Source organism: Argiope bruennichi, chromosome X1 (assembly GCF_947563725.1).
Source record: "Argiope bruennichi chromosome X1, qqArgBrue1.1, whole genome shotgun sequence".
NCBI classification, from domain to species: domain Eukaryota; kingdom Metazoa; phylum Arthropoda; class Arachnida; order Araneae; family Araneidae; genus Argiope; species Argiope bruennichi.
The window spans coordinates 92,891,290-92,903,335 of record NC_079162.1 but is presented as its reverse complement, the minus strand read 5'-3'; the positions used below and the strand labels follow the sequence as shown (position 1 = coordinate 92,903,335).

Sequence of the window (12,046 nt, the reverse complement as noted above, 5' to 3'; positions counted from 1 at the left end):
GTTCACAAGCAGAAATATGTTTTTCGTGCCCCCCCCCCCAAAAAAAAAGGCCGAAGCGTGAGGATTCATCAAAATTTCAATACCGATTTTTTTTTTTTTTTTTGACGATTACAATACTTTCTTTTTATATATTTTGCATCTGAGAAAATTAAAAATAGTACATCATATAAAATTTTTTAATCGATGTTTCTCATGTGGTTTCAGCCCCAGAGTTTATTTAATGAAAGCATATAAATTTATATATCAACTTTAAATATACTAAACTAAATAATATAATAAACTAAAGTAATATATTAACTTTACGTTTGGAATGACCAAAGGTAAAGTTAAAAACATCGAAACTGATGAGAACGAGGGTTTGAAGGTTGAATTCGATAATTTCAGCAAATGATTATTATATTGCTGATACTCACTGAATTTATTTCCGTGGCGTTCCGTTCCGAATAAGTATGTTTATATTTATTTCTCTCTCTCTCTTTATTTTTAACGGTTCGCAAAGTTTGCAAAAAGTAAGGTGAGTGGGATTTCATTGAAAGGAGGGAGAAAGAGAAAAAACACGTGTCTATCTATTTATGAAAGTGCGTAGGATATGTTTATTTATCCCACTTTGCTTTTGTGATCTTTGTTCCTTTGACTTTGTTGCTGAGTTGTCTTTTTTTCTCTTTCAATACAAGTTCACAGTTAAAAAGGTTTCCATTGTCATTCATTTTGTACGTGTAATTGATGTCGGATGGTTGTATCTTTTCCTCAATTTATATCCTTGCTACCACAATAAATATATCACAAATTTCAAAATGAAACCAAATTTCGGATCGTATTTATTTGCATATATAATATACTATAACAACACGTTCATAGATATTGCCTTTTTGTGCTTTGTATAAATTTTTTTTTACAGCGCTTTTGAATAAAAAAATTAAATTCTAAAATCTAAGTCTGACTTAATATTATTTCGACTTTGAGCCTTTCAGTCGAAAGGGAATTAAATCATATATTGAGAAACACCTGCGAATATTTTACGTATGTTAACATAACAGCATTTGTTTATTTTGTTTCAAGAATAAAGACGTAAGCGTTTATTCTTTATGGTTGATTTCATTTATAAATTTTGTTATCTTAAATCTTAGAAAAATATTCCAATCGTCCTTTGTGCCGTTTTGTACATGCATTGACAATACCCCCCCCCCCCACACACACACATTATTTAAGCAGTAAATTCTATGCGTTTTCTCATAGTATATATTATTTTAACTTTTTTGTTTTTCTTAATTAATATTTTATGTCTGCTGATTTTATATTTTTGATTCCACCTGTGTTGCTGGGTCTCTAGTTCAAAATTCGTTTACATTTGTATGTTTGTCTTATGAAAAATTTATTTTCATTATGTTTCTTCACCTTCCACTTTGTACAACTCAACAGCATGTGAACAATTATTGAATTTTGTTTCATATATTTGTATGTGATTTGTATGCCTGTCTCTTTTTTCCTTAGAATTTCATTCCAGTGTTGATTGAGTTTTTGTTTACATCTGAAAGCTTTAATGTTACTAGCCCACAAGGAGCCTTTTCCTAGATTGTTTATGAAAAAAAAAAAATGTTTCAAAACAATTCATTTTCAAATCAATCAAAACTTGATAGTATTTTTTTAATGGGAATAGTTCGTATTTCTTTTTCATGACAATAATATAAAAATGATGCTCGCTTTTACTTTTTTATTTCGTTGTTTTATTTATTTGTTTAATTATCCTTTTATTTTATCGGTCAAATTCTGGAACTCTTTCTAAAGAATATAAACTGAAGACAGTTTGAACTTGCGTAATAGTCAAAAGAATAGCAGTATGTTACTTTTTATGTTACATTAACAATAATAGTAAGGGATAATAATAATATCAAATATAATTAATAATCAAATATATTTAATATAAAATATATTTAATAATATCAAATGAAAGCAAGCTATATATTTAGAATCAGTGAAAGAATAAAATGATACTGAAAATCATTTCTATTCTTTCAGTGATTAGTCATTTTACTTAGTGCGTTTATAGGCTATTCACATATAATCTCGTAATCACTTCTAGCAAAATATATCTTTTTGTCTGGCAAAAATCAAATTCATATCTGTCGCAATTTCAATTTTTTCAATGTAATTTTATTATTTTAAAATCAGATTGTTTTCCTGGCACTGTTTATTTATTGCATTGATTTTGTAACTCGTATTTCAGTTAATTTGGGGGATTTTCTGGATGTCTGTGCCAAATCCCAATTTAAGAATGGAATTATTTTTTTAAATTAATTTCATTTTTTTTTCATACGTTATACTTTAATAATATGTCAAAAAATTAGCATACTTAATATATGACAAGAAACTAGTATTTCATTGCTATGGCTAATATTCTTAACGACTTTTAAAGCCCCAATATAATTTTTTGCTTAATTTGTTAAGTATACGCATGTATTCAAATCTGTGTTTTTTTTTCAAATGATTAATTGTGTTTATATTTTTAAAAGGTTTGATTAAAAGGAAACAAATTATTTATATCCTCAGTTTTTAAATGCAAATATTGACCCATATTCTTCCTTCTTTCAAATACACGATATATCCATATAGTATAATATCAGTATTTTATTAAATGAATTCATGAAATCAGTATTTATTTATGACATTGATTATTTTCTGATAATACAGCAGTACTTCCTTCATTCATTTATTTAAGAAATAACCTGAAAAATAAGCAAACACCCAGATAAGTTTTATGATATCTATTTTGCATCGAAATCATAATGCAGAATATATATATATATATATATATATATATATATATATATATATATATATATATATATATATATATATATATATATATATATATATATATATATATATATATATATATATATATATTGTTTACTTTAAAAGAAAGATTTTGAAGCACTTTGGTAAGTATAATTTTGGTAACATTTAAATTCACATTTTATTTATAAAAACTCTTTCTTACGGTGAATTTTTATGAACATTTCCCATTTCGTATGTTGTTATAATCCTGAATAATAGTTTCTGTTGAGTAGTCTAAATCTGATATTTAATATTTAGAATAAAAGTAAATTGAGGAAATAAAAATATGTTAGATATACAACATGCAAAGCTATAAAACTGAAATACTTTTTTATCTTATTTTATATGAAACACCTCCCCCCCCCCAACAAAAAAAAAAAATCCGTATAACTCTTTTGATATCCGCCTAAAATAAAGCAGCGTGAACTTTTTTGAAAAAAAAAACGTTGATGTAAACATTGAAAATTAAATTGATTTTCAATTTCTTTGTCATTATCATGTCTATATCCATTTCTCATTACTATTATCTATCGTAGACATTATAATATATCATTTAAATGATATCATAAATTAATACTAGGAAATCGATTTTCACAATTTTTATTTTAAGTACCAAAAGACAAAATTTGACTTTTTAAAAGAAAGCTTAACTATATAAGCCCTTTTTGTTAATTGGAATTTTGATTTTTCAAGATTCTAATTGGATATATTACTACTAACTGGATAAATTTATAAACAAAGAAGTAATAAAATTTTTCACTTATTAATTTCCTATCATTAAAAAATAAATATTTCCAACATGTTATTAATAAAACCGATAATCATAAATTATCGACAGCATTGCGCATTAATTAAATAAAAAAAAGCCAAGAAAATAAATAAAAGATCGAATTACGTTCTTTCAAATCATTCTTTGTAAAGTACTGTCAAATTTTAGTTATTTTCAACAATTTTTCTCTTTATTTTTTTTCTCTTTCTTCTGAAAATAATGTAAACACTCACTTTGGTATTATGAAAATTTTCGTTGTTATGCAACTTACGTTTTTTAAAAAAAATATGTGAAAACTTCTAAGAATACCCGCTTTCTGAACACTCTATACTGCCAGACATTCAGAGATTAGTATTAAATAAACTATTACTAGGAATATCTTTTTAACGATGCATTAATCTTTTTCTGTATGCAACAAATTCTCAACAAAAACGTTTTATTTGTACAATTAATGAACAATTTCAAGCATCATTCTTCATCAAAGAATTTATTCCACTATTCTTCTACCTCAAAAGCTCTTCCAATTAATGTTCTTAAAACGAGGAACATTTTAACGGAATTACTATTTCCGTTAACCAACTTCCAATTAACTCGCCCTTAATTTGTGCATGGATCCCTAACGCTGCGACTCACATGAGCGCGATGGAAGTGCCGAATGAGATGTGCTGAAATTGCGGGTTTTCCCCTTCCTTTCAGACGTTGACTTTTATTAGCAAAATATATTGGGTAATCCTTATCAATTCAGAGGAACCAGCGTCTTAGTCTTGATCTTTGATGTGTATTGCATTTGAAGCACTACACAACACACTTAAGAGGAATCGACAGGTCTTAAAATCTTTTCAGTCTTATAAAGCCATTTATTAAGATGAAATTCATAACCTTTGTTTGCTTTGTTGTTGTTTTAATTACTATTACACTATGTGATAGAGTAATAGTTGAAGAAGAACTACAGCCTTTCCTATCAAGTTTGGAAAAATATGCCCTAACTCCAAATGCGGTGGTTTTCGTAGTGGATGAATCTGGAAGTATTGGCTCTAAGACATACCAAGATGTCAAACATTTTATCCATCTAATAGCTCGACGTTTTTCAGTGTCAAGCGAACACAGCAGAGTTGCAGTTGTTTCCTTTTCTGATTTTCCTAGGACGCATCTTAATTACATTAAAAACACACAAGGAAGCAATATGTGCAAACTTTTGAAAGTTGTCGATAACATGGATTACATCGGTTCATGGACGCATACTAATTTAGCTATGGATTCAGCTAGAGATATACTTGTGCAAGCCAGACCCAACGCAAACAAGTAAGTGCATTTTTATATTTTTCAATGATCTGAGCATGTTAATCTGGTAAATATCGATTTTCAAATTCAGATTGCAATTATGGAAAAAAAAATGCAATAAGTGTGAGGTGTATTTTATGTAAAATATCGTGAACAAATTAATAAATGACAAAATGTCCTAACGTCATTAGATGGATCATAATCGTTGCACGCTTCGATTTAATTTCGTTGATGATGGAATTTATCATGATGAATTGAAATTTTTTAACCGTTTAATTACTTATTTCCCAATACAAAGAAGTAAGTGTTTAATAGACATTCCTTAATATTCTAAACATCTTAATTTGGCAAATATTAATTGTCAAGTTCACATTGCGGTTAAAATAGCGTCGCTTATTTAGCAGCACCATCTATCTCAATTTTCTGAAAGGCGTTAGAAGAAGCTAAATTTTTCGTTAGAAATAGCGAATAGTTTTGACTTTTTTTTTTTTTTTTAATAAGCATGACTTGCTTTCTCATGCTTCTACCAGATGTGAACCAGTTACTATTCATGAATTGTAGCGAAACTTTATTTTTCATCTTATAATAACATTTGGCAAATTCCGATAAGTAATGTTGCTTATAAAGTGGCTATAAGTGTAATCAGTAAGCTCATTCTGATCATGAAATATCATGTACAAAGTAATAAATATCTGATAATAGTTTTACAAAAATAATTACTCTACCATAATCCTTATACACATTTGTTTGATTTAACTTCTTTCCTGTTTGTAAGGATAGAATTTGGCGCTCGATTTTTCACTTATTTTCTTATGTTCTGAAATTGTGTATAGTTGCCTGCTCCCGATAACAATAAAATATTTTACTATTTTTATAACTTAATTATCAGTTAATCAATTGATTGTAATTAAATTTTGATTCCATATGAGAGATACCATATAGAAGTAAATTTGTGAAATAGTTCATTAAAAGATTTCATAATATTTATAGCGATGGATAAAGAAATATATTAAATTCTGAAAAGTAGAAAATGATCAAAGTATTGACATTTTATAAGAAAGAACGATTTTGTCAGTGTACAAAGATCAGGAGGTTAAAACAAAATCGCAAAACCTTGGGGCACTAAAGGCAAAATGATAAAGCTTTTTTTTTTTGTATATTTTTATTAACGTCCCTCTTTGAGATGCAGAATGCTATGAAACCAATGATATTAACTGATAATCGAAACCAAGTATACTTTTAGAGATGCAAAATTTAAACTTTTTTCAGTGACTTAATATCATTTTTCAGGAAGTAAAATGTTATATAATCTGAAGATTCAGTATTCTATTAATAAGGACCAGAAATGAAAAATAAAACACTAGCTTAGATAATTGATCTATAACCTTTCTAAAGTAAATTTCGTGTAGATGATTAGCATTTAGAGCGTCATATATCAATTGCAAAATAAAGGAAAGTTTGTGTAAAGTAATAATAAGGTTGCTAATGTTTAAACTTAATAGCAGTACTACTTTATAAAGAATTTACAAAGTTTTCCCAAAATGATTTCAATCCGTACCAAAACAGATGTTCGTTGTTTTTTTTTTTTTTTTTTTTTTTTTTTTCGTTTTGTTGACAAAAATATATCCATTGTAAAAGATTTTTGGATATTGTTATATAAAGTACCTGAGAGTACTACACCCATTCTCATTTCAAATTAAAGTTGTGGCGTTTGTGGCAATGCTGAAAAAAAAATGAAAATTCGTATTTAATATTGTAGTCATGATGTTTGTTTGTTTAAATATAAAATAATTTTTAATATAAAATAATCTTTTGATTTTCACTTTCAAATTAAAATTTTGTTGAGCACCTTTTTTTTTAAAGGTAATTGAATCGTTTTCCTGTTTTCCTCGATAAAGCCCACTTCTATTCAATTTTATTTCAAATAGTCAAATAAAGCAATAATAAAAAAAATACAGTTTCCTTATTTTTATTTGAAAAACTTATTTGATTCTATTTTAAATTATTCAAATAAAAAAAAGGAATTAAAAAAAATAAAAGGTTTTTCAAATTGCTTTCGAAAATTCAAATGGTCAAAAAGTTTGAATCCGTCACCTTAACATATGAGATAGGGCAGATAATTTTTAAAAAGTTTTTTTAATTTTGAAGGAATAATAACATGTAGGAAGTTTAGAGAAAACTTATCTATTATTACTAGATATGCCCATCTAGAAGGGCTGTTATCCTGCTACCAAAATTTCATTTGAATGCCCATCTAGAAGGGCTGTTATCCTGCTACCAAAATTTCATCAGAATGCCCATCTAGAAGGGCTGTTATCCTGCTACCAAAATTTCATCTGAATGCCCATCTAGAAGGGCTGTTATCCTGCTAAAAAAATTTCATCTGAATGCCCATCTAGAAGGGCTGTTATCCTACTACCAAAATTTCATCTGAATGCCCATCTAGAAGAGCTGTTATCCTGCTACCAAAATTTCATCTGAATGCCCATCTAGAAGTGCTGTTATCCTGCTACCAAAATTTCATCTGAATGCCCATCTAAAAGGGCTGTTATCCTGCTACCAAAATTTCATCTGAATGCCCATCTAGAAGGGCTGTTATCCTGCTAAAAAAATTTCATCTATGATTATTTCAGATCAACTAACGAAAGTTTAAGTAGAGAATTAGCAGAGTGTTTAAGAAATTAAAAATATTATTTGTAATAACTTTAGATGTAAGTACATAGCAACATAAAAAGTTTTGTTTCTTTGCGGTGGAATCATCTTTATTAATAATGTCAACGGACACTCAAATCAAAACTAACCACTAAAATTAATCTGAAGTAAATAGAGATCCACTAACAGAAAACAAATGTAAAACCAAATACAAAATGAAATTAATTATGAAAGAAAATATCAGCAACAACCTCTAACTGAAATGAGAATATTATGAATTTGCACAAACATAAGATGATTAAAATTGCAAGCATCAGTTTATTAATCTTTACTACAATCCAGTATAAAAATTTGATTAAATATGAAATTTAAGATCCAATAACTAATTTCTATTCATGCTATACTTAGCTTTACTCACACCCCGATAAATCATCCAATTTAAACTCTAAAAAAATTTGATTTGTTTGATGTCAAAACGGAAATTCGGATTTCCTATTCGATGAAGACATAAACCAAATAACTCCACGCAGAGTTACAGGCAGCAGTGGTCGATTATGTATATTGATTGAGGATGAATGGAAATATTATCAGGCGAATAGTAAATCATATTTCATCTATTCAATAAATATTAAAAAATATATACGATATCAAAGAAAAAATGGCCACTTTGGAAGGCAATAAACATTTATACACAGATTTCATCATCCACATGAAGGATTATTGGACTAATTCAGCTAAGCGTACTGCTATTGTATTTTTTAAAATTTTCTTTTCAAGATGAAAGAGCCTATTTTCTGGTAAAAATTTAAATTAATGCTCAGACCACCAAGTGGCTATATTAGTAGCACTGGCTGTATTATCTTCAGATATCTTATTTGTAATAACTATGAGGCAATATAGCAATCAGTATCGGATATTTTTCACGTATGCATGTATTACTGCGCAATTTTAGGCCGCGTTGGCCTGGTGGTAAGGTCTCGGCTTTGAGCCGTAGGGTTTCAGGTTCGAGACCCGATTCCACCGACGAACCGTCGTGTAAGGGGATCTGTTGCACGTTAAATCCGTCATGCCAAACGACCTCCCGCTGGTGTGGTGTGGTGTGGTGTGGAGAGGGGGGTGTCAGCTTAGGTGTCGTCCTCGTCATCTGATCGCGGTTCAAAATTACGAGGTCCGTCCCAAAATAGCCCTAGTGTTGCTTTACAACGGGACGTTAATATAACTAAACTGCACAATTTTAATATGCAATTTTTTTTTATCAAATATAGATTTTATTCACGTATGTACGTAATTCTATACTGTTTAAATTGGAATTTTAATAGATATTATTTGCATAACCATATAATAAATTCAAATATCCGCAGCCTTAAGACAAATTCTTTTTAATGCTACTTAATTCCTAAAAATTAAATCCATTAAAACGTCATCCTAATTAAAGCATTTGTATGTTAATTTAATTAGTCTAGTTTTCTTCTTTAACGCCATTCAAAATCTAATAACAACAAATTATAAGCGCACTGCTATTTTTCTACGAATTCCCTTCTCTGTCTATTTCTTAAAGGCGGTTGCGGATTAGATAGCTGAAAGTAACAACTAAGATGATCTAAATTTATATTTATTTTTCCTTCATTAAATACATTTGAAATGAAATTAACAATATAAACTTATTTTGGATTATCATCGACAACTGCAAATCTTTTTAAATGACACTTACTGCACAAACAAATCTTTTTTTATGAAAACTTGAAGATAATTGAATTGATTAGTGAAAAGTAGAGATATTGTTTTCATCTGCATGCATTTCTTAATGGAATCATTATTGTTTAGCCGAAATATAATTGCACCATAAGAGTCCCTCAAAACTCCTGATTAAATATGAGACATTTTTCAAATAATGCTGAAATTTTGTACATATAGCAGATACTGTACTCTTCAATTTCTTTTATGCATGGATACTCTATGGAAATTGTGCATTTTTTCAAATTTAATTAACCGTAGTTTTTCTTAAACATCTTTTTCTTTTTATCTGCAGTTTTATAATTTAAAGAATAAATTCTCATAAAATATTTTGAACAATTTTGATATTATGTACCATGGTAGTTAAAAATAAAAAATAAAGAGATAAAATATTTGTTAAAAATAAAATAAAAAATAAACATTAAATGTCTTTTATTTATAAAAAAATATAAAAACTCGATTTCGAATATAAAATTCTTACTCTGATTTTCTTCAAAATATAAAAATAATAAATGGGCAACAAAGCCCATTCTTCCGAAAGCGAGGCTTTAAACTCTTGGAGGGTATTAGGAGGGGGGTTACGCTGTGCAATGGCTCTTCCGAGACCATCCCAAACATGTTCAATAGGATTGAGATCCGGAGACCTCGATTGCCAGTTCATACGTCGAATATCCTCTTCCTCAAGAAAATCATCAACGATCTGGACTCTGTATGGACGCACGTTATCGTCCATAAACATGAAGTCTGGGCCAAAAGCACAGCGGAGCAACCTCACATAGGCTTCAAGGATCACATCCTAAAGCGATGTGCATTGACAGTACCCGCATCTAAGACGTGCAATGGTGCACAACTGCCCAACATTATGCCACCCCAAACAAGGATTCCTCTGCCACCAAATCTGTCGATTTCTTTTACGTAGGAGGGATGATTGCGAGCTCCTCGCTCTTTCCAGTTGAAGATTCGACGAGTGTCACTCTGTGTGGTAAATCACGACTCATCACTGAAAAGAACACGCCCCCATTCTAGCTGCGCCAAGACTGATGTGTTCGGCACCAGAACAACCGGGCTTTTCTGTTGGGTGCAGTCAAAGGGACGCACTCAACTGGTCGCCGGGCATAAAGGACCCTGCTAGACGTCTGTATACTGTTTGTCTGGAAATTCTTATTCCAGACACAGCAGCAAGGTCACAAGCAAGTTGAGGAGACGTTGTCAGTCTATGCCGTCGTGCGCTTAGTGCCAAGTAGCGATCCTGTGCAGGCGTCGTTGCTCTGTGACAGTCTTGGCCGTCTTTCCTGGTTACAGTACCACTTGTTTGGAATTGATTCCACAACCTGAATACCACTTGCGGTGTCACTTGTAACCATCGAGACACCTCCGCCTGAGACTGCCCAGCTTCAAGCCTGCCAACGGCTCTCCATCTCAAGGAATTGTCTAAACGATTATGAGAACTCATTCTCACTGGAAACAGGTTAAATTTTTTTGTTTTAATGCAATATTCAAAAAATTGCAGGCAAAACACCCAGATGCTTAAACGGTCTAATTTCAGTAGTTCCTCAAAAACTGGATTTTGAGGAATTAAATTTTACTGGTAGCTATTTAGAATTGCATTGAAAAACATTTTTGTGACCTTAATTTTGGAAATGACTGTATATATACCTTTTCCTTCTCCTCTTCGACAATTTTACAGATTTTTTTAATAATTTTATGTTTTCGTTTATCCATGACTCTTCTCAATAGTCCCCACATGGTAAAGTTTACATGTGATAAATTTGGGGGTTGAGCAGGATTATGAATCAAAGATATTCAAAGGGCATCAATTCCTTTTTCACTTTTTCTAAGAATTTAACAGGGATTTTATATATATATATATATATATATACTATATATAGTTACTTACTTTGTCTTGACAAAATTCATCTGTTTCATGGTTGACCAGATAAAAGAATGATATTTCTTCTCTAAATATTAGCTATAAAAGATTATTTTGGCAATATGAGCAATTGATGTTTACATGTTTTTTTCCAATTTTTTATACTTTTGATTTTCCATCATATACAGAAACAGTTACAAACATTTTTTAATATTTTACGAAACAAGTCTTCAAATTTTCTCTTCTTCTTTTACAGTATCTTGCGATAATCCATTTTTATCAAATTTTGAGTAAAATGTATTCAGAGAAAGTGTGCCTGTCCTACTGTTTAAATATATGTTAACATGGTAATTACAAAATGAAGAGAGTTACATGAATTAAGTTATTTACGTAGATTTAACATCTCTAGTGTAGACATCTATCAAATTTTGAGCCAAATCAAACAAAAGGGGGACATTCTATCTGTCTGTACTTTCAGAAAAATATAAACGCGATAATTCAAAAACGCAATGACTGAAATATATCAAATTTGAAATGTGATTTCGAGATTGCATGTATAGTTCTGTGTAAAATTTTTGTTTCAATCAGTTGGGAAAAATGCGTTTAAAATACAAATTCTATTTTCGGATACTATTATCGGCATGCCAGGGATTAATCGCCAAAAACCTCGCCAAGAATCATACGATAGATTGAGTAAAAATGCTGAACTCACGTCCAAGGTTAGTATTTCATAACTATGTGCATCAATACTATGCAAGGCTTTCTCTGAGGGATAACACTTTTATTAGAAAGTATTCTAGAAAAGTTTGGGGATATAACTCCCGTTTGTTTTCCTACGCATACATTTTTTACTATATTTTTTCATTCGAAATGTGATTTATTTTGATCAAAAGTTCCTTCTGCAC

The 12,046-nt window shown here is 29.8% G+C and overlaps 1 protein-coding gene across 1 annotated transcript in view; it reads left to right on the top strand.

Moving 5' to 3' along the window:
• Positions 1-4,288: 4,288 nt before the first annotated feature.
• The window catches only part of LOC129958320 (sushi, von Willebrand factor type A, EGF and pentraxin domain-containing protein 1-like), a 60,203-nt gene continuing 52,445 nt past the window's right edge, over positions 4,289-12,046 (top strand). The window contains exon 1 of the mRNA XM_056070718.1: positions 4,289-4,906. Within this exon, the coding sequence (XP_055926693.1) occupies positions 4,470-4,906 (437 nt within the window). The 5' untranslated portion in view covers positions 4,289-4,469. The remainder of the gene's footprint in view (positions 4,907-12,046) is intronic.